At 43.6% G+C, this 26,813-nt stretch overlaps 1 protein-coding gene across 1 annotated transcript in view; it reads left to right on the top strand.

Moving 5' to 3' along the window:
* Nucleotides 1-551: 551 nt before the first annotated feature.
* EXT1 (exostosin glycosyltransferase 1) overlaps nucleotides 552-26,813 on the top strand; it is a 434,024-nt gene continuing 407,762 nt past the window's right edge. The window contains exon 1 of the mRNA XM_089659042.1: nucleotides 552-2,477. Coding sequence (XP_089515168.1) covers nucleotides 1,513-2,477 — 965 coding nt within the window. The 5' untranslated portion in view covers nucleotides 552-1,512. The remainder of the gene's footprint in view (nucleotides 2,478-26,813) is intronic.

Genomic DNA, 26,813 nt, shown 5'->3' with positions numbered 1-26,813 from the left:
AGTTGTTTTTGGTTTAAGAAAAAATAAAAAAACCCCGAGGTGATTAAATACCACCAAAATAAAGCTCTGTCACAAAAAATGATAAAAATCTCATATGGGTACAGTGTTGCATGACCGCGCAATTGTCATGAAAGTGCAACAGCGCTGAAAGCTGGAAATCGGCCTGGGCAGGAAGGGGGTATAAGTGCCCGGTAGGCAACTGGTTAAACTGAGTGCCGTATCTGCATTCTATCAGCCCCGGAACCTGTGTAATTCATATGTTCGGGTTTAAAGGGACGAGGAGGCCACCGTAATTGCACTGTGTATGGCGGACGGTACAATCAGATTGCATGCTGTATGGTCCTGTTTTGTAGCGGCGGGGATGGGGACACACGGACGGGGGAGGGGGGTGATCCGGGCTCGGTGTACACCGCCGGCTCTCCCGCACACAGCGCACCGCCAGTCTCCTCATCTTTCCCCCGTGCTGGGAGAAGTAGGCGGTCCCCCAGGGCCGGGTGCAGCGGAAGCCCCTCCCACCCCCGGACGTGACGTCCGTCCAATGGGAGCGCAGGGTGCGTGGATAGATGAGGTCACAAGCTGTCGTGCGGAGAATGGAATGTGTTAGACTAGTGTAGGGGAAGGGATCCGGGGCACCGCTCTCCGCTCACCACCACCCGGGAGACAGAGAGAGAGGGAGCCGCCGACACCTCCCGTCCTAGAACGGCCGCCTTCCACCCCTCCCTCCTCCTCCACACCCGCCGCTTCGGGGATGCAGAGCCATGCAGGGATTCGTCCGGTTACCGGGCTCCGGCACGGACATGTAACCCGCTGCTGACACCGCCGGCTTCCCCGGTGAAGTTGATGAAGTCAGCCGGTGTGGGGTGCAGACGGTCGGGCGAGGAGCTGATCGGGATCCGGTGCCGGGGGAACAAAGCTGTGCTGGCTGCCTCTGTCTCTGCACACTACGAGCGGTCCCTTTAAGCCGGAGACCCTTCCAAATCCGAGACCCCCTTCAAGCCGGAGATCCTTCGAAGCTGGAGACCCTATTGATCCAGAGATCCTTCCAAAACGGAGATCCTTCCAAATCGGAGATCCTTCCCAATCCGAGACCCTTCGCAACCGGAGATCCTTCCAAACTGGAGACCCTTACAGCCGGAGACCATTTGGAATCCCTTTAGAATTAGCACCCCGTTAAGCAGGGGTCCCTTTTCAATTGGAGCCCCTTTAAGTCGAAGACCCTTTAAGGCAGGGACCCTTTAAGCAGGGCCGCTGGCCGTTTCCTTTCTTCAACCTCCCCTCTCAAAAGATCAGCTCTACCCCGGAGATGAAAGACCGAAGGGGGGAACGTTAAAGAAGTCGCCCACATGCTCTGGATCACGCCGCGGCTGGGGGAAAGGAATCCGCGGAAGGTGGGAGAAGAGAGTTTGACATCTTTCCGCTCAGGAAGATGGCGGAGTGGAGCTGAGGGCGCGGACCGGCAACGTTTGGGGGCTTTCGCGTTCATCTCCGACCACCCCGAGCCCGACCGGACACATGCAGGCCAAAAAACGCTACTTCACCCTGCTGTCGGCCGGCACCTGCGTCGTCCTGCTCTTCTACCTCGGCGGGTTGCAGTTTAGGGCGTCCAGGAGCCAGAAGAAAAGGGACGACCACCATCACCGGAGGAATGGCCTTCAGAAGGGCGCTGACTACCACCCGTGGCCACGCTTCCCGGACCCCTTGCTGCCCTTCATCCAGTGGGATCAGGCGGAAGGCGAGGACTCCAACGGCCAGGGCTCGCCCAGGCAGAAGCGGGACGCCAACTCCAGCGTCTACAAGGGCAAGAAGTGCCGCATGGAGTCCTGCTTTGACTTCTCGCTGTGCCGGCGGAACGGCTTCAAGGTGTACACCTACCCTCAGCAGAAGGGGGACAAGATTTCGGAGAGTTACCAAAACATCTTGTCGGCCATTGAGGCCTCCAGGTACTACACCTCGGACCCCAGCCAGGCTTGCTTGTTTGTCCTGAGCCTGGACACCTTGGACCGGGACCAGCTGTCCCCGCAGTATGTCCACAACCTCCGCTCCAAGGTCCAGAACTTGCACCTGTGGAACAACGGTAGAAACCATTTAATTTTTAATTTATACTCTGGGACCTGGCCGGACTACACCGAAGACGTGGGCTTCGACATCGGCCAGGCCATGCTGGCCAAGGCCAGCATCAGCACGGACAACTTCCGCCCCAACTTTGACATTTCCATCCCGTTATTTTCTAAGGATCATCCCAGGACAGGGGGGGAACGGGGGTTTCTGCGATTTAACACTATCCCTCCGATTCGGAAGTACATGTTGGTCTTCAAAGGGAAAAGATACTTGACGGGGATAGGGTCAGACACCAGGAATGCCTTATATCATGTTCATAATGGGGAGGATGTGGTACTCTTGACTACTTGCAAGCATGGGAAAGACTGGCAGAAGCACAAGGACTCACGTTGTGACAAAGATAACGCGGAATATGAGAAGTAAGTGGTGTCTGCTTGGTGTACACCGTCCTCTCCCTCCCCTTTCTTCTCTTCCCCGGTACAGATGCTGTTAACAGCTGTCAGGTCCTGGTATGGCGTGAGCGGTTTCTGCTGGCTTAACCAAAGACCTGCATCGATTTCAACATGTGTATACGTTTCCATTGATTTCGTGATTTGACACCGCAGGGTGCTTGCCATTTTTCCTTTTTCTTTTTTTTTTTTTTTGAAGTGTATGTTGATATGGGCTCTCGTCTCTAGAAGGAATGCTTGTTTCCAGGCGCAGAGCTTGACCTTTGCACTTTCCTATATAGAGTGTCTTCCAGCTAGAGGAAGGTCGGGGTTTTGTGCCATTAGCTATATATGAAGGTTTTTAATGCCAATTTGTTTTGGAGACTTCCATGTCCTTGTGATGTTTTTGCTTTCTAAAGTCCGGTTATGGTGGTCAGTGACCCACCCGTAGATCTCTTTAGTCAGTTGTGTACACTATATGTTCGGTTTTCTCAATTTTGGGTGTATAATAGTTTCACAACATGCCGTCTTGTGTTGATATTGTTGGGTTAATTTCATTTTTGCATTAGACATCAACTCAACAAGATGAGATCAATTTTGTTGAGTTTTATTTTAGTAGTTGGTGCTATGATGGTCAATGACCAACCTAAGTTTTATAGGGAATTCTGTACACTGTGTTCGGTCTTGTCAGATTTGCCTGATTTTGGGTATATAACATAGTTTAATGCTAGTGTGGATTGCTTGACACTTGACTTATTTTTAATGATTCAGTTGCCACCTTGTGTTGACGGGTGTTTTTGTTTGGGTTAATTTAATTTCTGATCGCTCTTTTGTTCGTAGTTGGTGCTATGATGGTCAATGATCAACCTTCAGTTCTATATAGGAAATTCTGTACACTTTGTATGTTCAGTCTTGCTGGCTTTGCTTGTTTTTGAGTATATAAATTCATATATTAATGGTAGTGTAGATTTATATTTATCAAGATTCTGTTGATCTTGTTGGTTAATTTTCTGAAAGCAGTTTTTTTTTAGCCGTTGATGCTATGATGGTCAGCAAGAAATCTCTGCTCTATTATCTAAAATTCTGTATACTTTTTGTGTTCAGTCATTGTTGGATTTGTAAAATTTTTTGCTTTTAACTACTATTTTAACATGAGTCAACCTACTGGATGTATATTTTCATTACTGGTGGTGGCCAATAAATATTTGCCACAATGTTACTTGCAGTACAGTTGACATTTGACTTATTTATGATTCAGTAATGTACAGTATTCCATAGAAACTGAAAAGAATATTTTGAGTACTTTTAGTCAGACTAGTGAAAGCTGATTGGGACTGAAAGCACACTTCTGTTGTAAATGAAACCTGTCAATTTTCCTTATAGACACTGGAATCTAAAAAAAACCGATGGGGCACCTCTAAGGATCACAAAACACATTGCAATCTGATCATACAATGTCTGTACAATCACTTTTTTTTAGATCTACTAAAACTATGCAATATGAGAACCGACCTAAAGTATCCATTCAATTTGCATCCAGTCATATAGGCTCTTGAACTACATATTTGTTTGCAGATCTAAAGGAGATTATACAATCAGATTGAAACGTGTGGTGAGTTTACGTGTAATATGTATAGTCTTTAATTGTTGATGTTTCAAGAGTTTACATCCTGATTCTCTTAGTCACCTCCATCTCCGTTTTGAGTTTCTAGTTACTATATGGAAAAATGAGTAAGAGTTTCAGTGTGTTAAGCCTTGAAACAAGGATTTATTTTCAATACAGACACTAGAAACACAAAAAGGAGGTGGGACACCCTAAAGAGTATGAGGATGTAAGCTCTTTAAACACACATGTATGGATGCCAAGCCTGGAGACTGCCGTCCATGGTTGCCAAGCCTGGAGACTGCCGTCCATGGTTGCCAAGCCTGGAGACTGCCGTCCATGGTTGCCAAGCCTGGAGACTGCCGTCCATGGTTGCCAAGCCTGGAGACTGCCGTCCATGGTTGCCAAGCCTGGAGACTGCCGTCCATGGTTGCCAAGCCTGGAGACTGCCGTCCATGGTTGCCAAGCCTGGAGACTGCCGTCCATGGATGCCAAGCCTGGAGACTGCCGTCCATGGATGCCAAGCCTGGAGACTGCCGTCCATGGATGCCAAGCCTGGAGAGTGCCATGTGTCAATATTTGACATATTGATAGTCTTAGGGGTGCCCCATCTCCCGTCTGCGTTTCCAGTGTCTTCAGGCCCTTGAGTGGGATTGTGCTGTGGCAGCCCTTGAGATTACCTACTATTTTAAGAAAGACTCACCATGCTCCTCCTTTTTTCCAGGGGTCCTTATTTTGTGGTCAGTTTTTCTCTATAGCGTTAAGGTAAACTTCATCCAATTTAGAATCAGGCAGCCTGAAGGGTGCAAGAGTCCAAGGTACTACAGGTTTCCACATACCTCCAACAGCGATATGTTCTTGGGCAATGCTGAGCCCTGTAGTGCGCCCAAATCCGGAGTACCGTAGGTTTCTCCTCTCTCCAGGAATGCAGCATGCATATCACCACAGTGACACTTGTTTATCTATGAGTTTTGATATCCCCGTCCCCGGAAAAAGGTCATCGTGACATCTGCATGTCAGGATGTCTGCATTCTTTTTAAACTTGCCATTTACAAAAATACCTACTTGAGTGATCCATTCCAGTCTAGTGCCAAGTCCTAAATAAAAACCTGAAACAATGCCACTAAAGGTTGCTGTTCTCTATAGATAACGTTTGCATATGTTCCTGTTTGCTGCAAATGGAAAATCAACTGCACTTACAAATCTAGCTGTACTCATTGTGTTCCGACTGTATGGATCTATATTTTAGTCTGGGAGGATATCGACTTCATCATCGGGCAATTTACTGCATATTCAGTTATCATAAAAACTCTATGCAAACCTCAAGGTCTGTAATCTTCTTTAATTGATCAAGCACATTAGTTGCACTGATAATGTAGACATTAGATGTAAATAAAACCTTCCTTCTGGAAGCCGGCTAAGGCACTCGAGAGTTTCCTGTAATGCTGTGAATGAGCCGAGGGGGGGAACTGCTTGTTGTTGACAGTCGGCTCTGCCTGGTGCTTAGGATGCTCAGACACCTGTGTGGAGTGGAGCAATAATCTGGATATTGCCATGCAGTAAATGCATACCGCTGTACAGAAGGCTGCCAAATCTTTGATGTTATCTTGCCGGATTTAACTTTCAAGTGGAGGAAAAAGACCTTTGGCATGGCTTTATATTTGTGCTGTTTACATATTTAGGAGGAGGCTACTACTATGCTGTTTTGATCTTTTTATTGCTAAGTTGTAAAGCCGGTAGATCAAAATGTTTCTCTATTCAAACTTTGCATGGTATAAAGGGAACCTGTATGATTGCCAAAGTCTCCCATCTGTATTCAGCGGTTTACGGCAGCCATTCTAAACCAGAGTTCTACCAGTGATTGCTAAGGGTTCCTTGAGCTGTGGTTGGCCAGCGGCATGACCATAATGATCTTTCTGCTATCTATTAGAGGGCATTCTTCACACTGACCACCAACGTAAGGGGTATTGGTGGTCACTGGCCCCTAATGAAGTGGTTTTAGCAGGGATTCCCTGAGACCTAAAAATTATTTTAAGGGTTCCAAACTATGGTCCATGGGCCAGAAGCGTCCTTTTGCTTGCCTTTATTAGAACCTTGGGGCACTTTCTCTCCTACTGATATGAGGCATTATTCCTTCCACTGACATCAACAATAAGGCATCATTCCTTCCTCTGACCCCAGCGGTGGAGCTCTATTCCTTCCGCTGACCCCAGCGGTGGGGTGCTATTCCTTCCGCTGACCCCAGCGGTGGGGTGCTATTCCTTCCGCTGACCCCAGCGGTGGGGCGCTATTCCTTCCGCTGACCCCAGCGGTGGGGCGCTATTCCTTCCGCTGACCCCAGCGGTGGGGCGCTATTCCTTCCGCTGACCCCAGCGGTGGGGCGCTATTCCTTCCGCTGACCCCAGCGGTGGGGCGCTATTCCTTCCGCTGACCCCAGCGGTGGGGCGCTATTCCTTCCGCTGACCCCAGCGGTGGGGCGCTATTCCTTCCGCTGACCCCAGCGGTGGGGCGCTATTCCTTCCGCTGACCCCAGCGGTGGGGCGCTATTCCTTCCGCTGACCCCAGCGGTGGGGCGCTATTCCTTCCGCTGACCCCAGCGGTGGGGCGCTACTCCTTCCGCTGACCCCAGCGGTGGGGCGCTACTCCTTCCGCTGACCCCAGCGGTGGGGCGCTACTCCTTCCACTATTACCAGTGATGGGGTACAATTCCTCCACCTAATGATCACAGGTTATATGTCATTTCTCCCCCCACAGGCCTCCGAGTTTGAGGCATTTTTACTCACAATGGCATTGGGACATTTTCTACTCCCAATGACCACAGTCTGGCCCCATTAACCACCTCCCATCCGGCCCATGTATATAAACAGCCGGACAGTGGCAGTGCAGAGTCGGGTGGCCGTTTACAAACGGCCTCCCTGCACCCTGTTTGTGCGCGCTCCCTGGAAGCGTGCAGTACCGCGATCTGGTGCCCGCTGTGTCCTCCGGACAGAGTGGAACACCGATCGTTGGATGGGACCTCTGTGCGAGGTCCCGATTATGTGATCACGGATTGGCCAATCCGTGATCACATACAAAGCAGTAAGCAAGATGTCACTTGTGACATCATTGCTTACTACGTGTGAAATCTGTGAATGATCACAGAGGTCACATGGTACAAGGCTATTCACAGCAGCCTTGTACCATGTGACAAGCTGTGACCAATCACAGCTCACACAGTTCTCAATGGCTGCAAGAATGCAGCCAGAGAGAAGGATAAATGATTGCTTTTACAGCCTTTATGGGTGTAAAAGCAATCAGTGTAAAAATAAAAATCTTCATCACCCCCCCACAAGTAGTACACCATGGTGACACTGTACTGCTAGGGTGACAGTATGTAAAAAAAAAAGTTTAAGAATTATAATTTTTGGTTATGAAGTAATTTGAGTTATTTTTTTATTTTTATTTTTTTTACTAAAAAGATAACGGAATAAATTTTGGCCAAGATTTATGATGAAATACTATTTGTTTGCAAAATTTTTTAAGAAACACTTTTTTTCAAAATTTTTGGACTTTTTCATTTTACATAGCAAAAAAATAAAAATCCCAGTGGTGAATAAATACCACCAAAATAAAGCTTTATCTGTCTCAAGAAAAGCTAAAAACAATTCATATGGGTACAGTGTTGCATGACCGCGCAATTGTCATTCAAAGTGTGATAGCGCTGAAAGCTGAAAATTGGCCTGGGCAGGAAGGGGGTAAAAGAGTCTGGACTGGAAGTGGTTAAAGTCTGAAGGACGGTAAACTGGCCTTTTTTTGTATAGAACCTTTGGGGAGACCCCTGCTCTTGGGTAAAAAAAAGGCACGTTTAAAGTATTTTGGCCTTCTGAGTCAACCTCTCCTTCAGTCCTGGTGACTGCTGTTACCTGGATGGTAAATGATGGAAAATTCCAAAATTTTGAGTTTCCACCAGAACAGGTATAGGGTGTAATCGTCTTGTAGCCATATCTGTCTAGGGAAATGATTTCACTTTGGAGAGATGTTCTCACTTCCTGTTGTGTTTGCCGGGAGGAAAATCTCTCCAATAGGACACCAATTACAAAACTTTTTTTTTTTTTTTTCCCCTCTTACTTTTTTTTTTCTCATGGATTATCCACCAAAATGCATACTCGTGCCTAGCAAGTCCAACATTAATCTATAGAGGTCCCACGCTGTGACAATATAGAGAGTCTGTGTGTTTGTTTATACACACTATATTGCCAAAAGTATTGAGACACTCCTGCAAATCATTGGATTCAGGTGTTTCAATCACCTCCATGGCCACAGATGTAAAAAATCAAGCACCTAGGCATTCAGACTGCTACAAACATGTGGGTCACTCTGAGGAGCTCAGTGAATTCAAGCGTGGTACCGTGATAGGTTGCCACCTGTGCAATAAATCCATCTGTGACATTTCCTTGCTACTAAATATTCCACAGTCAACTGTTAGTGGTATTATAACAAAGTGGAAGCAACTGGGAACAACAGCAACTCCGCCACGAAGTGGTAGGTCACGTAATATGACAGAGCGGGGGGAGCGCATTCTGAAGCGCACAGTGCGCAGAAGTCTCCAACTGTCTGCAGAGTCAAAGGCTAAAGACCTCCAAACTTGACTGGCCTGTACAGAGTTCTGACCTCAACCAGATAGAACATCTTTGGGATGAATTATATTGGAGACTGCGAGCCAGGCCTTCTCATCCGACATCCATGCCTGACCTCACAAATGCACTTCTGGAAGAATGGTCAAACATTTCCCATAGACACACTCCTAAACCTTGTGGACAGCCTTCCCAGAAGAGTTGAAGCTGTTATAGCTGCAAAGGGCGGGGACAACTCAATATTGAACCCTACAGACTAAGACTGGGATGCCATTATAGTTCATGTGCGTGTAAAGGCAGGCCACCCAATACTTTTGGCAATAGTGTGTGTATGTGTGTGTGTGTGTGTGTGTGTGTGTGTGTGTGTATGTATGTATGTATATGGGTATATATATATATATTTATTATTACTTATTTATTTTTTATTTTTCTGTGTTTAAAAAAAAAAAAATCTTAACATTCTTAAAGTGGAACTACACTGCATCTAAGCACGACAAACCAAAAAAGCCTAGAAAACCCCCTTCTGAAGACTCCTTGGATGTATGACATCATTTGCCTAGGCCCGGAAACCCGAAAGTAACTTAAGAAATGTAGGAAAAAAAAGTAAACATGATATACTTTCCAATCTATTTACTAAGGCTAACTGCATAAGGATTACGTTGATTGTGAATGTGAAGTTCCATTTTAGTTTCTGGCCTGGTGGTAAGCACACCAGGATTGTTATGGCTGGTTTCATGTCAATGCATGGGCTTGCAGTAGGTGTCGGGTACATGCATTGTGCATGCGTTTTCAGGGTTTTCATTCATCCATGGAATACAAGATTCTCCCTGACTTTCAATGTACCACAACACATACATATGAAAATGCATGTGTTGTGGGGTGGGTCAGGTACGGTTTTCGATGCTTAGATGTTTGTTGCTGACCCATAGTTAATGGATGGGCATAAGCAGGGACGGACTGACAACTCATGGGGCCCCCGGGAAATAGGGGATCATGGGGCCCCTGTGTCCTTGCCCAAACTCAATAAAGCCTATGAAAAGGGTACCAGGGGCATCTCATGGGGCCCCCTACTGACCCCGGGCCCTCGGGCAGTGCCCGAGTTTCCAAATGGTCTGTCCGCCCCTGGGCATAAGTACTCGAATGCACCCTGGTGTTAATGACGATGAGTTGTTGCTTTTTTTTTTTTCTCCCATTGGTGGTCATTTGAAGCTTTTTTTGATGCCACCTTACAAATTTAGTGCTCTAAAGTAATGGGCGTTTAGCACTCTGTCCAAATGCAGTGCTGCCCATGTAAAGGCAGTTAAGTTGTTGGTGTAGGTTACTGAATTTTACATCTTCATGACTCTTTCCACTGTTTTATTATTTGCTCCTCTGTGCGTCTTGTGAATGGCTTTGCTTCTGTTGATGTCAAGTCTTGCAGATCCTGCTGTCAGATTCCACAATCTGAGCATTGAAGCGTACTATGGCTTCAGTGCTGAGATTGGGGCATATGCTATTAAATACGTTGTAGCCTTCATTTGGTGAAAGTGCTGCCCTGTGGCTGAATGTGTTAAAAATGCAGACGCGGTCATAATTAAAACTAACGTTTCCATACCATATTGTGTAGCATCCCCAAGGCTCTCGCTCCCTGACAAAGGATCAGGGACTTGGTGCTGTAACACACAGCTGTGGCATCAGCCATGATATACCCAGCGGGAGGGAACGGAGATATTGAAAGATCATTTCCTGCAACGCCAACCAGGTATTTCTGTAGAGGTGCACATTAACCACTTTGATGTAGCATGCAAGTCTAGGCGTACTGCATCAACGCTGGCTGTAAACCAATTAAACAGCCGGTGTGATTTTCTTCCTCCTCTCTTCTTCCTCCTTTTTTACATTGATTTATGATCTCTTCCTAGGTGGAACTACATTGTGGTGTTTTTAAAGTGAACCTGAAGCAGTTGTAAAATCATTAAACAGTGTGATCAGGCAGATGGTAGGTGCCATAAGGTTCCAGACCTTACTTGTGATGATCCTTTTTACAACACCCTTGGAACCTGCTGGAGTTCACAATGCCAATATGGACTTTGTAAAAGTTGGTCTTTGCATAGGTAGCCTCCCCGAGGGATGGTACTTGGGCCCGTTGATGGCTCAGTCAGGTACTGAGCTCTGGTACTTTGGGGGCAAGAATTTATACCTGTTTTCCCCCTATGCCAGAGGGTGAGGGAGTCTAATGCTGGCCATACACTAGTAGTAAAATCTTTTCTTTTTTGAATAACAAACACTTTGGTCATGAGAGCAAACGATATTGCCATCATGTAATGACCAAATTTCATGTGATAAATCGGTCAATGGATGAAAATTAATCAATTTTTCGTTCATTTTTTATTGCAATATGCGCAGTTTGATTTTTAACGGGTTAGGAACACATTAACCTTTCAATTTATTGTTCATTCAGCTGAAGTTTTCTAAACTTTTCCTTTTTTTTTTCTCACTCAAAAACATTAAAACCAGTTTTTCAATTTTGCCCATTAACTTGATGAAAAACGAATGAACTGTCCAAATGACAGATTTTCAAATGATTTTTTCATCAAGTGTTTGGGTACTATTTTAATGAGGATTATTGGTAATGCTATAAAGGAGCAAGAAGTTTACCAAACTCTCACTCTGAGGTACCTTTCACATATCTTTCATAGATTTATGAGGGTTTTTGTATTTTACTATCTTTTTGTCACAGTACCTCTATGTGTGATTTATTTATGATCTGTTGCCTCCATCCCACTTGATGGAAGCAATCTTGGGGAACTTAGGTTCACCAAGATGTGCACGTTTTTAAAGCAGAACTCCAGACAAAACTTTTATTTTCCCATGCAGTGGGGCTGTGCCTGCCCTGCATGGGTTAAGTGCTCGTTTTGTCCAGGGTCTCGGGGAACCCATTTCCAATCCTCCGGAAAACCGCACTCCCCCCATGTCCAGCAGTGGACTGTTCCTGCTGTCCTCGCATCCGGAGCTGGTCTATGGGCGTGATGATGTCAGAAATAAATCACAAGACCACTAGCATTGGTGGGGAGCGGTAGGGAACGGTCTTGTGCTCAGAGGATTGGTGGATCGGGGTAAGTATATCTTTGCTTTCTGAGCCCCTGGACAAAAACGAGCATTTACCCTATGCAGTGCAGGCGCAACCCCACTGCATGGGAAAATAATACTTTTGCCTGTAATTCTTTAGCTTTTTGGAGGTCGGATGGGTCAAATACCTGTTTTCTCTCCCTCAAACAATGGCTCTTATTGCTGGCTTGTACAAATTGTAGTGGAATTCCTTTTATAATAATTTTTGGTAAATGTTTAAATGGTTTTGATATTCGAACCAAAACTCTTCTCAAAGTTTGAATAGAGTTAAAGCAGTTTATAAATCTAGCCAATCCGTGTCCCATTGGGGAGATTTCCCTTCACTTCCTGTCTCATAGTCACAACAGGATGTGAGAAGAAATCCTTCCACAGTGAGGGAATCTCTGGTTGTTACCAGAACTAGCGACTCAACTGGAAGATCTCTTGTATTATTCCTGTTTGGTGACCATTAAAAATTTGGGATTTTCTTTCACTCTCTGTGTTGGTAAACAGTACAAATAGAGAGGGGGGATCTCCTAGTGGGGGGGGGCACAGACCACTATAAAAACCTGACAGGTGTTCTAATCTGGTGTGGTGGCTGCATAGATTTTTCTGTTTTCACACTTTTTTCCTTTCAATTTAACCTGGTAATCCTGCCATTTCCTGTCCTAGGGCAACAAACAAATTGAGAAGCACTTTCACCACAGGACAGACAGGGAGTGTATTTGTAACACCTTCTTCTTGTTTCCATTACAGGGGAGGTATTTTGTAGGGGAGATGGCAGGGAACAATGGTAACCGATAACTGTCCAAAGGCAGAGTACATGAAATTATCAGTCCAGAAGATTACTAGCTGGATGAACAGCTACTTTTTTCCTTTTTTTTTTTTTTTGTTGAACTGATAATATAAAACACTTTCAAAAGTATATTAACATACTAAAGGGGAGAAAATAAGGGAATACTACTGTTAAGAGTTTACACTTTAAGTGCAAAAAAAAAAAGTTTAATATGGTTTATGCCTAATTTTTGTTTACCTACACTTTTAAGTATAGTCAAGACAAAACAAAAAAATCATATGTACAGCTAAAATTTTGTTAAACCCCCCCCCCAATAAACAAAAATTAAAAAAAAAAAAAAAAAAAAAAAAAAAAAATATATATATATATATATATATATATATATATATATATATATATATAAATTTTTTTTTCCAGGTTACCTAATTTTTTAGTATATCTGCATATGTGCTTTTAAATTATTTTAATGTATGGAAATGAACTAACACTTATGATTCTGTCAGAAACTGAAAGCGATTTTTTTTTTTTTTTTTTCTGTACAAACATATAGGGCAAAGTCATTTGAAGGTGGAAAAGCCCTTTAAATAAATATAACTAGAATTGAAATGTCTTTGGAATGTAGACTCCCATGGATATAAAGCTAGCCTGGGAGTTTTCGCACATGGCTACATGTGGCTGGAAGTTAATGTTTGAAGGGGAGGGGAGAGTCTGTGCCATGCAGGACGTATAATTAGTTCAGTCACCTTAGTGTAAAATAGTTGATGAGCATAGTCTGGGTTTGAGAACTCCTAGCAACCAATCAAATATTTGCTTTGATCAGTCAAGTGAAAATCTGGAAAGACAGTCAAAATTCTGATTGGATCTTGGAATTTAAACTTCAACAGGGGCAAAGGATTTGGAGAGGTTTTTTTTATGTTGCAAGTTTAAATTCCTTTTGATTAGACAATAAAAAGAAATAAAAAAAAAAAAAAAATTCCTTTGATTAGGCAAAAAGCTTTGTGCACTGGGCGTAGTGCCCCTTCACAGCCATAGATGAAAGCTTTTAAAGTCTTCTCTTTAAGAATGGCGGTAGAATAGAGAAAAATGTTTTGCCAGAGAAAAGTGAAATTGCTTCTCTGTTGCACATAAAATATGTCTGGCCAACATTAAAGGGGCAGATATTTAGTAGATGTCTGCAATACATGAAGATCTCCCTCATGTTTTGTAACTTTAAAGAGGAGCTCCAGTCCCCCCCCCCCCCAAAAAAAAAAAAGTTTAAATACTGTAGCTGTTGACTTTTAATATAGGGTCACTTACCTGTCCAATGGTGAGTGGTGTCAGCATGCTGAACACTCAGGTGCATTAAAGAACAATATAGGAAGCCTATATGGTTTCTAGATCTGCTGCCTGAGGCCACACTACAGTATATGAGACACCTATGGGTGGCTGATTTGGTATTTAAAGAATTTTTATTTGTTTAGTCCAGGTGGCTCTTGGTGTGCGGAGTCTTTGATAGTCTAATGGCAAAATCTTCTGTCCATAATTTCCAACTCCTGTCTACTTGGAAGTTTTTGGTGTTCTGTCCACCTTTTGTGTGCCCATCTCCATCTGCATTCCCCATAATATATAATAAAAAAGAGATGTCAACTACAGAGGGTATGCATATACTAGAACTTGTTCAAGAAATATCCCCAATATACGGCACATAAGATCTATGGCACTGTCAGTTGGCTTAACTCGTCATCTACCATGCTTTTGCATGGACCAACCTTTAAAAAAACAAGTCGTTCTACCTGGATTTGCTTTTTTTAGACCATGGTCCACATTCTGCTGGTTTACCATCAGTTATTATTGGTTCCATCAGGTACCACTAATGGATTTTGGTGGAGATTTGGTGCTCATGGACAGCACAGCCCAGCTGAAGCTTAATAATTGGTTTTAGCCTTTTCTCAGAAAAGCTGACACCCTCAGCCAGGCCGAAACTGATAAGTAATTTGGTTTGGAATAGCACTGCTGCCAGGGTGTATCTGTTACACAATACTTTTTACAATAAATCCAGGCCTTGCTAGACAGTGAGATGGTTTTTATTTTAGGATCAGTTTAGTCATGGTATGCAGAATCCTAGACCTCTGAGGTTAACAATGTACTGTTGACTTGAGGTCAGCTGACCAGCAAAGACCTATCTTTATTTCTGACCCTTAGGGTATGGCGGCATTGAGTCGGGGCAGACTTGCTTGCCTTTACAAATGCTATGATTTATGCCATTAAGCTTTTAATTTAGGGAAAGCTGAACTGCAACAATTTGTTTCAATCAGTTTCAGGGTGTTGTGAGCTACTGGGTTTGGACCTCTGCAGTGGCATGTTGCAGTATGGTTTTACATCTCTACTGTGCAGATTATATGCACAGTTCCTTAGCTGTTCATCTGAGGCTTGTACTTTAAAATGTCTTTAGGAATTCATTGATGGTGAATTCTTTTAACTGTCAGGTTAAAGGATTTATTGTCCCTAGAGGCTTTTCGTGAGGACAGAAAAAACCTTTTTGATTATTAGTGACAATGGCCTTTTCCATACTTTGCCTAGTTTTTATTGGTAAGCCACAAGATAATTTCCCAGTCTTTAGGCTGGTTCCACAATGTGTTAACATGCAGGTTGATATGCGTTGCTAATACACATTGTAAACCCATTTTGGTGAGGTTCCCATTAATTTGTGATGGACCTCCAACACACCTGAAACTTCAGCACATCACAATGCATGCGTCCAATCCAACAAGTTGATGTATACTCCGCCTCAAGGGCTTACATCTACACCTGGTCTTTGGGTTCTACAGCTTTTACGATCTTGTTTGGCCACCCCGGGATGACGTAACTGCATGTGCATAATAGTTTATTCATCTCAGCACCAAGAAATGCTGAAAGATATTAAATCTGACCCTGTTCTATCAGTATGCGTGCTAAAAAAAAATCAGTTACATTTTTTTTTCTGCCACATTGCACATAGGAATGTGATGGGTGGAAATGAGCAACACAGACTGACAATGCTTTCCTTACACAAACTGATAAGTGGTTTAGTTTGCTTCATTCATAAACAAATATATTATTTCTGCTAATAAAAATGACCAAATACGGATGTATTGCCAAGGAATATACTGTTCTTATTAAACGCTATTATGTATTGTTAATTGGACTCTGCAACCTATGTCTGTGTGGATTCAGTATGGCATTGAAGGGTCAAAGTTCAGAGAAGGACCACCTATGTAGGTTGTCCATGAATTGGGATTAACTTCATTCCACCCCTTTTAACAAATCCTATTCTTTGACTAAATACCACCAGCAAGTGTCTTAATTGTGGCCGCAGGATGTCTACCTCCGCCATTGTGTGATTCTGTTTTTTTTTAAATGCTTTGGAACAAAGGTTAGGTTAGTCCAAAGACTGTTTTAGAGTTCAAACTTAAAAAGAATGAAAAAGTTGTGTACAGTGGAGATTTAGTCATCTGAGTCACTCCTTAAATAAAAATAGTGCTCACTGATGGGCAGTTGTCTCCTTGGCCAGCGGGAGATGTATTTGTCCTGGAATGACTTGTTTGCCACTATGGCCTGTTGTGATCATCTTCTTCCCATTCCTGCTAATGGAATGGACTCCATTAAGCCTTATCCCCTCTTTGTCTTTAAAAAAGGAATGATTTACTATTGGCCAAAAAAGTTTGTCAGCACATTGGGAAATCTTTCATAAGTCTCTTCTGGAGAACACTGTCCATGTCCTTGTTTGTTCAGTTTTTGTTTATACTCTTCATTGAACCTTATACATGGAAATTGAGTTTTGTAAAAAAAAAAATAAATAAATAAATCCTAGCAACTAGTCAGAGTGCAGCTGATGGTGTTTTTGTGAAATAGTGCGAGGAACTCAAGTTTATTGGGGTATCAAAGCACTGTCCTTCAATCTGCTTATAAACAGTTGAAATGCACATAGAGAGGATTTGTTTTAGATGCTATAGGATTTGCATTTCTGTCCAGTCCTGAAATATATACAGCCCTGTGCTCTGAGGAATGGTGCACATCCCCCGAAACACTCCAGTCTTCCAACTATGTTATACATGGTCAGACGTCATCTCCTTATGGCTGGAATTATTGGATACTCCTATTCCTTACAATGTTTGAGTATTTAATTGTCTTTTGGATCCAATAAACATTAATGGTGATAATGCACTAGGCGTTTGCGCCCTCCTGTGTGTTTTTACTGCCATGTCTGTAACCTGGCTTTTCTCTACTGGAGTTAAACAATACAGCCTGGTCACTCTGTTCATTCGTCTCTCGTTTTCAGGTCTTGGGGAGCGCCTGATGAAATAAGTCATTAGGGACAATGCACGTTACGTTGCTGGTCAGTGGGAGGAATGTCTTCTGTACAGTATTGGTCAAAATGCCCTTGCAGAAAGCTAAAAAGATTTTTGGTGTCATGCCGCTTGCTCTGCCAGGTGGCATTGGCCCTGGATTGTGCAGGTACAATCGGAACCAAGGAACCTCTAGCAACATCTCAACCTTTTCCTTTAGATAAACCCTTGAAATAATTTTCAGGTCTCTGGGAAACCAGTTTATTGGGAATCGGGGCTAATAATACCCCTTACATTGGGGTCAGCGGGAAGATTCGCCCACCTTATAGTGGTGGTTAAATTACCACCTATACAGTCGGCTAAAAAAAAGATCATAGGTATGCAGATGGCTATGCCAAGTTGGCTTAGGAGCTGTGCTGGCATCATCAATCAGATGGTCAATCAGCCACAGCTCATGGAACCCTTAACTTCTGGAGAACTCTGGTTGAGACTGGCTCCTTTAGGAACCCTATGGCTCCACAGAACAAAACTAGATAATTCTAGTGTTTGTATGGTTCATGTTTGCTTAATCCTTGAATATTAGGAAAACGTTCAGAGAGCTGTTTATGGGGTTGCTTTTGAGTTGGCCTTTAAAAATCCTGCATAAAGTTTAGGTTTAAACAAAAATCCTAATGTAGAAGGTATTTAGTTATTTTTGTTGGTGTAGTTCTAAAATATGAAGTTGTTGCCAAAGTGAGCCGAAATCCAGTTTTAAGATGAGTGAGAAGGGCTGGAAAATATTGAAGTTCAGCAGCCATCTTGTGTCTTTTTTTGAATAATAGGCTTTCCAAAGCCTATCTAGCCATACAACTGTGAGGCAGTTAAATAGAGTGCGAACATTGATAAACTGTCTGTTCTGCTCTGTGCACTCCTCCAAATATTTTATACTGATTACATGTCTGAATATGGATCAGGGACAGCCAAACTGCAGCCATTGTCATGGCAACCTCCCGACTGAATATATTGCCGTTTTTACTGCCTGTCGTATGAGGCGTAGAACTGGGCAGCATGAATGAACCCAGGCCGGTAATACAAGCTCCTACAATTAGCATCCCCTGGCCTTTTATGAAGAAATTGTGAGGTAGAAGAGTTGGCAAGTGTAGCTTAATGCTTCCGTTCTAAGTGTTAAATGAAGCGGGGCCTGAAGTCGACTTTAAAACCTAGTTAGCTAGTGAAATCTGCGACGAGAGGAGAAAACCAAGTGAAGGAATTCTTCAGACTCTGGAAGATTGTGCTGCATCAAGATGATGGTGAATGTCACCGGCTCGGGGATCACCAAAGCGTGTGTTGTCTTCTTATTTTCATTTTATTTCTTTTTGATTTTGCTATGCCTGGCAGAATCACCATGGAAGTTGAAGATTTCATTAATGAACGTGTCATTTTGAACTGTATCTTTAGGCATAACTCCTTGTTTTTTTATTTATTTTTTCTTCAGGTTTTGAATAGCGTAGGGAAGGGTTAGACCAGGGTTTCTCAGCTGGGGTTCTGTGCAACGCTAGGATTCTTCCAGAGGTTGCTAGTGGTTCCTTGAGCAATGGGAAATGTCTTTCTCTCCGTTTTAAGTTCCCTTTGACAGCTTTGATCTTTTTAGCTATCTGTTCTTCCCAATGACCACAAGTGTGAGGAGCATTCTTCCCACATCACACTAATGTATCATGCGTTGTAGATAGTCATTTTTAGCAGGGGTTCCCTGAGATCAAAAATATTATTTCAAGGGTTCCTCTGTGTTGAAAAGGTTGAGAGAGACTGGATTAGACCTTCTGTCAAGTTCTTATTGCTGTCTGTGTCCTGTTGAGGAAAGTCCCCCCCGTCCCATGTGTATCGATGACCATTGCCACTGAGATAGCATATGAGGGGAAATTTTAAAAATTTTAGAGTTGCCACCAAAACGAGGTAAGGGGAAATTGTCCAGTGGTGAACTACTATCTAAGAGGGACTTCCCCCATTTTGAGAGATTTGCTCATGCTTTGTTTTGCTTTCCAGACCAGGAATGAAGGAGAAAGTCCCAAAAGGATAAAACTGACAGAGGTTTTAACCCTTCCTTCTTTGTGAAAATTTATAAGCATAGGTTACCTTATGGTGAAATTCAAAGCGGATCTTTAGTGTGCATTTTAAAGATGTGTGAGAACAAAGGTTTTTCTGTTGCAGAAGATACATGTTAAGCTCTTCTGCAATGAAGACATCTTACCTTCCTCCTGACAAGTTGTGTGCTGTGCCTCGCATGTACGGTAGTTACGTCATCACGGCCAGGCTAATTAGGATGGCTGAAGATCCCAAGGCATAGAACTGCTGGAGCAGCTGGGACTATAGTTCTACTTTGGAACTACTCTGCTCAGTAGATAAAGAAATGCTGTTTCATTACATTAGAAGACCAGTAGCTAGGCTTGGTAGAGATGGAGCAAAGCTTGACTTTTACAGAAAAAAAAAAAGACCGCAACTGTGGAGGAGAGGAGAGGACCGTTTGGACTAGCGATATTTTGAGATGAGGTTGGTGATGTAACAGGTTACAAAGCTGTTGTTAGTATTTTTGAATTCTATACATTAGGTGATTGGCACAGAAGGCTAGTGGATACAGAAAGTTTGGTGAGGTGGATACGTCTGGTGTCGCCATTCATAATAGACTGAATAGGGGATAGTCAGTGTTGTGATAGACCAACAAGGTGGGAGTTGTAACGGTCAAAGTGGGAAGCAATGAAGTAGTGTGTCTTTTTAGCAGCTTGGTGGTGTCATTGGTTAAGAAGCTCCTAGAAGCAGTTCAAGCACATTGGAGGTAGGTGCTCACGCTTGTCTCTATTGATATATAAAAAAACGTGCCTGGAGTTTAGCTTTATACACTTCCTATGCTATTTGGGTTCTTCAGTATATTCATTGCTGTATGTAATGCTCTACGTAGAGAAAAAAAATAGTACATTCCTTCAGTTTTTCATGGAAACCTCTGACTCGGGCAAGCATGGCCTTCACTGTCTACCACCTCCGTCCTTGTTCCAGTGTGATGGCTAAAACTCCAAGGGCAGCAGACATTGAATTTCTTTCTTTGTTGTACAAATTTAAGGCCATGTGAAGGTTATTTCTAATTTGCGTATAAATATTGCAGTTATTGTTGAATTATTATGCAAGGTTGTGATTTTGTATTTTAAAGGGGAAACTCTTTCAGCATAAGTGCAGCCATCGACTAGTAGACGAGTATTCGCAAATTGTACTGCCCAAAATTGTGGTACTACACTCTATCTAAAATGTAGTGATGGACCAAACACCCCCTTGTTCGGTTCGCAGTCGAACACTGAAACATAATGAAAGCTGGACTGCGAACTTCGAACAGAGGGGACAATCCACAAAGTGGTGAACCCCTTCCTGAACGAAACCATGCCACATGCCATCATCAGGGGTTCTGCATCCTCCTAGAGCAGAAAGAAAACTCCTTCTACAAATTTTAACGTGCTCTGCTGAACACTGATAGAAGTCACAAGACTGCTAACTGCTGATGAGAAAAGGTATTTAGCAGTTTATATTTACTAAAATAATTGCCCTTCCATGTTGCGTGTACTGTGGGAGACCAGATATAGTGAATGCAGGGTCCTGGGAGAGCAGATATAGTGAATGCAGGGTCCGGGGAGACCAAATATAGTGAATGCGGGGTCCGGGGAGACCAGATATAGTGAATGCGGGGTCCGGGGAGACCAGATATAGTGAATGCAGGGCCCGGGGAGACCAGATATAGTGAATGCGGGGTCCGGGGAGACCAGATATAGTGAATGCGGGGTCCGGGGAGACCAGATATAGTGAATGCGGGGTCCGGGGAGACCAGATATAGTGAATGCGGGGTCCGGGGAGACCAGATATAGTGAATACGGGGTCCTGGGAGACCAGATATAGTGAATGCAGGGTCCGGGGAGACCAGATATAGTGAATACAGGGTCCGGGGAGACCAGATATAGTGAATACAGGGTCCGGGGAGACCAGATATAGTGAATACAGGGTCCTGGGTTCAGTAACACGTTTAAGCCTTAACTGTAGGTACAAGATGACAAGAGTCTACTACCACTTTAACTCTTATTTTTATGGGGAAGTTGGATATATACAAGTTTAGTGTTTTTTAACATTCAAGGGTGTGATCATAGAGGACTTTTTTTTTTTTTTTTTTTTTTGAGATCGAGTAGTTGCTATCGCAGTGTTTTTTTTTTTTTCTTGAAATCGGTGTATATTGTCCTTTTTCTGTTGTTAATCTGTAGTGATTTTAGCTTAGTGTAGGTTCACACCTAAGTGTTTTCCGCAGCCTTTTGCAGAAACGCAGTACAGTCCATTTAACATGATTCTCTATGGGACACGTTCACATCTCCGCGTCTTCACCCGGTGCATTTTTTGGAAAGGGTCAGGGATTTTTTTCAACGCAAAAGGTTGAGTTTTTGGTTTTATAGACTTCAATGGAAATGCTGCAGAAAAGCATGTAGTGCATTTTTGATATGTTCTGTGTTTTTAATCTGCCTAGCAACAAGAAGAAAAAAAAACTGCTGCAAAAACGCATGTGCAAAACGTACTGCAGAAATGGATCAAACACAAACTGCATAGGTGTGAACCTAGCCTTAGGGCCCCCCCCCCCCCCCCAAAATATAACAATATAAAGGTATACTCCAATTAGGCTGGGAACGTAGGTGGCTGTACCTAGTATGTGTATGTTTGAATGTGAGTTAGGGACCTTAGATTGTACGCCCCTTGAGGGTTAGGGACTGATGTGAATGTACAATATATATGTAAAGCGCTGTGTAAATTGATGGCGCTATATAAGTACCTGAAATAAATAAATAATAGTTCCATCCTGTCTCATAGACCGATGCATGAATTATAATAGTAAATTATGGATTGTAATGTGAATGAGCCCTCTCAGCTTGGCTCAATGGCTGTGTCTGTGCTTCAGTCATGAGAACTGAATGGACAGTTCTACCTTGGCGTGCGTTTTTCTCATACCCATAGCGTGCTTGCAACTCTTCTATTTTTATCACGCTCGGCTTTGCTGTTTTGGGTAACGCGATTAATAATTGCTGAAGTCACCACGCCAGACCGTATTATAAATGACATTTTGTTATTCAGCCAATCGGTTTGAGGCTTTTTGCGCCGCTCCAGACACCGCTTCGCTGCTAACTATATGTCACTTGCACACTGGAGCGTTTAAAATATAGCAAGTGGAGGAAATGAAATATGACTTTTTTTTTTTTTTTTTTTAAAGACGTTTATTTTTTCTTCTGTTCGCGGCTCTGACTGTGGTACTGCAGATTATTCCTTATGGCAAAGGCCGGTAGCCGGCAGCCAATTGAAATGTACCTTCCAGTGATTCGCCTCTAGTAAACACAGGTCTGACTGTTTTTTTTGGTTCCTTCCGTCCCCCCCCCCCCCCCCCCTTATTATGAATCATGGCATTGTCTCACTGAGCAAGGGCAGTGGAGGACTGGTATAGAGGCTTGGTCATTCAAGGATGACTTCAGTAAAAAGCAGACTATTGCTTTAAAGGATAACATCATTTTTTGTAAAGTTGTTCTTTAGGTCTTCTCTTGTACATGAGTATTTTAACTCTGTCCATCCAGTCCTGAAATTTACACACCCTTGCCATTCAAGACTGCTAGGTTGGTGGGCAATTTTTAATTTTTTTTTCTGTTGCAGCTAAAGCCCAACTCTGGGAAATGATAAAATGATACCCTGCAGTGGGGCTGTATCTGCACTGCAAGGGTTAAGGCTTGGTTCACATATGTGAGGGTGGTGCCGCTGCGGATCCGCACAAAAATCCGTGCAGCCGCACCACCCGCACAGAGGAATGCAGACCTGCGGGCGGGTGCCATTAATTCTATTGGCATGCCGCCCGCACTGGATAAACGCAACCGTACTGGAAACAGGTTCCCGTGCGGGCTGAGTTTTCAGAAGAAGTTCAGGGACTTCTTCCCTGTGTGTCACGGGGCACAGGAGTCCATTCAAATGAATGGATTCTCGTGTCCATGCCAGACGCGGCCCGCACGGCCGCATATATGTGAACCAGGGGTAAAGTGTTGCTAAACCCCGGACCCTGCATTCACTATATCTGGTTTTCCACAGTACACAGAACATGGAAGGGCAATTATTTTGGTAAATATAAACTGCTAAATACCTTTTCTCATCAGCAGTTAGAGCAGTCTTGTGACTTCTATCAGTGTCCAGCTTAGCCCTGGTTAAACCTTGTAGGAGGACTTTTCATTTTGCTCTGACTGTCTGAGGCTGCATAACCCCTGACCCTTTGTCTGGACAGTGCTGATCGGCCCTGTGCTAATCACATGCACCCTCCCAAAAGGAAGAAAAACTCTCTAGCCATACACACTAAAGTGAGCATGTGCAGAATGACTCCTAAGGCTCTATTCTATTAGCAGATGGATTGGGGACAGTAAAAGAAGGGGAGGATCAGAGAAGACAGGATCAAACAGCCTTTTTACACAATGTGATGGATTAACCCCTTAGGCTCCACAGTGAGTATAACAAGCATGCTCTACTGCATATATGGACTGATTTTACGGTTGAGGGTTTAGTAACACTTTAATGTGGGTCGCTCCAACAAATGCCCTTTGTGTTATGAATAGCATCCCAATGTTCTATAAAGTGGAGCGCAAGGCAGTGTACTGTGTGCTGTGGTGCACTGCTTTTTGGAAAAAGGGATCATTCATGATTTTTCAGCGCTGTAGTGCATTGGCAGCCCATTCATAATGAATAAGCTGCCTTTAAAGTGCTACTAAACCCCGGACCCTGCATTCACTCTATCTGGTCTCCCCGGACCCTGCATTCACTCTATCTGGTCTCCCCGGACCCTGCATTCACTCTATTGGGTCTCCCTGGACCCTGCATTCACTTTATCGGGTCTCCCACCGTACACAGAACATGGAAGGGCAATTATTTTAGTAAATATAAATGCTGAATAGCTTTTCTCTTCAGCAGTTAGAGCAGTCTTATGACTTCAGCAGAGAATTGGTTAAAGCTTATAGGAGTTTTCTTTCTGCTCTAGGAGGATGCAGAACCCCTGACCTCTGTCTGGACAGTGCTGATTGGTCCTGTGCTGATCACATGGACCCTCCCAAAAAAAAATCCTCTCTAGCAATACACACTGAATTGAGCATGTGCCTGTGGTTACGGATTCAGTCTCTTATCAGGTGGACATTTGAACAAGAGGAGGGGCAGAGAAGTCAGGATCAAGTGGCCTTTTTACACAATGCAGAGGATTAACCCCTTAGGTTCCACAGTGAGTATAACAAGCATGCTTTACTGCATCTACAGACTGATTTTACTGTTGTGGGTTTAGTAACACTTTAAAGCAATACATGTTAACACGTGCAATAAAGCACATATGGTACCACCCAGGTGGCAGGATGTAGATCTGTATGATTGAAGAGGATGGTTTCTGTACTCCTGCAGGTCTCTATAAGGGAAGTCATCCATTTAATAAAGACTGTCACATTCCACAGGGCATTAGAATGTTTGTTTGCAAAGGGCTATTGATGGGCTGTGCCTGTCCAGTGGTGGAGGAGGGGATGTAAGAAGAGTGGCTCTATAGAAAGGATTGTGTACTCTCCCGTGTTGGACTCCATGCACACGGGACGTTTTAATAACGCTGGTAACATTAGCTGTGTAAAGTTACAAATGTGAGTTTTTCAGATTTTTTGTATTAGCGTTTAGCAGTGTTTTGCCGTGTTTTTCGCGTTTGTGTTTTTTAGAGTTTTTTTTTTTTACCCCCCCCCCCCCAAAATTTATTTTTGGTTAAAAAAAAATCCAAAATTGATGGTTTGCTGCTATTTACCACGTTTTTCAGCGTTAAATCGTTTTTTTACAGCTAAAAAACTCCTCTAGAAACCCACTAGTTCTGGGTTTTTTTTCCAGCCAAAAAATGCCCCAGCCAAAAAACGTTGATTACAGCCTATGTGTGCATGGACACATAGGATAACATGCTGGGGGCTTACTGGCTGTAGAAAAAAACGTCAAAAGCCAAAAACAGCCGCTGTAAAAAACGTCCCGTGTGCATGAGGATTTATGCAGGGTGGACTGGAATCTCTTAGCACTGGATGTCTTTTATACAAATGCAATATATTTCTATTTATGTCATGTTATGGCGTTTTGCGTTCATGGACTGTAACTGGCGTCTTTGAGGTGAGTGCTGGTGGCCTCTGCCTACTGTTCACATGACCATTAGGAGCACCAAGCATTCATTCATACTTGCATACATTTTAAATTTTTTGTTTTTTAAAAATTCACTATTTAAACTTTACGTTGCAGCTCTTTGTAGTGGGAGGAACTCAGATCGACATGGTGACTAAGCCCGGGTTCACATATATGCGGTGCGGTATAATGCATTCCTCTGCAAATCACATGCGATTTGTGTGCGGTGTGATTGGAGACATACATTTTGTATGGCTCTAATCACACCGTACCTGCACCAAAAAGGTGCAGTGCAGGACCCTTTTTAGGGGCCACACTAGAATCGGATCGCATGATATTCACACCTGTGTGATCCAATTCTGCATATCGCATTGTGTTTTACGGACTGATTTTGGGGTGTTGTTAACTCAACATACACATCCACAGCGGTTTGCATGAACCCAGGCTTAAAGCTGGCCATACACCAGGGCTTGAAATTTCCACTTGCCTGCTTGCCAATGGCGAGTGGAAATTATGGTGGGGGCGAGTGTGTCCCCTAGCACCGTCTTGCTGAGTAGGCTCGGAGCTCAGGCCGGATCTGTCATTGGCACTGGGAGCCGTCGGGCTGCTTTTTATTTAAAAAATAGAATGTTTGTAATTTCACATACAGTATATAACTTATGGCGCAATTTCACTTGTTTTTCCCATGGATGATATTTAGGCCTCATGCACACTGGGCGTTTTTACAGCTGCTCCTAGGGACGGCGGACATTTTTGTTTTTAACTGGCTCTAAATTCTCCTGCATGTTATCCTGTGTGTTCCTGCACACACATACCGTACATAGAATTTTAGCAGTGTTTTATGGCTGGAGAATTTAGTGGCAGCGAAAAAACCCACTGCCAGGGCGTCCTGGAGCAGCAGCGTTTGACTGAAAAAATGCTTACGCGCCTAAGTGCTAGGTGCATGTATCACTTGAGCGTTAACTTAGTTCAGTGGCCAGAATGAAATATTTATTCTGGCCAATTAAATTCATTGATGCGTGTAAACGTGGTACACACTTTTACAAATGTCAAGCGGTTTTTTTGGCTAGGGGAGTTAAAGTAATTGCTGGTGTGCATGTCACGTGGGACCAGCAGTGTTGTGTTTTGCCGAAAGTGTTTTCTGAAGTCGCCCTGTGAGCAGTTTGGTTGCAGATTAATCCAAGACGTCATGTGTTGCACATAGTCCAGCTCTTCCATGGCATCATGTGTTGCACATAGTCCAGCTCTTCCATGGCATCATGTGTTGCACATAGTCCAGCTCTTCCATGGCATCATGTGTTGCACATAGTCCAGCTCTTCCATGGCATCATGTGTTGCACATAGTCCAGCTCTTCCATGGCATCATGTGTTGCACATAGTCCAGCTCCTCCACAGCTCCACGGCATCATGTGTTGCAGATAGTCCCACTCTTCCCCTGCTCCAAGGCATCACATGTTGCAGATAGTCCCGTTCCTCCCTAACTCCAAGGCATCATGTTGCAAATAGTCCAGTTCCTTCCTAACTCCAAGGCGTCATGTGTTGCAGATAGTCCATCTCTTCCACAACTCCATGACGTCACGTCTTGCACATAGTCCAACTCTTCCACAGCTCCAAGGCATCACGTGTTGCACATAGTCCAACTCTTCCACAGCTCCAAGGCGTCACGTGTTGCAGATAGTCTAGCTCTTCCACAGCTCCAAGGCGCCACATCTTGCACATAGTCCAGCTCTT

Source organism: Staurois parvus, unplaced genomic scaffold (genome assembly GCF_062004578.1).
Source record: "Staurois parvus isolate SC_StPar_1 unplaced genomic scaffold, SC_StPar_1.0 ptg000030l, whole genome shotgun sequence".
In the NCBI taxonomy this organism is placed as follows: Eukaryota; Metazoa; Chordata; class Amphibia; order Anura; family Ranidae; genus Staurois; species Staurois parvus.
The sequence above is the reverse complement of the archived record's forward strand: the minus strand, read 5'-3'. Positions and strand labels throughout refer to the sequence as shown.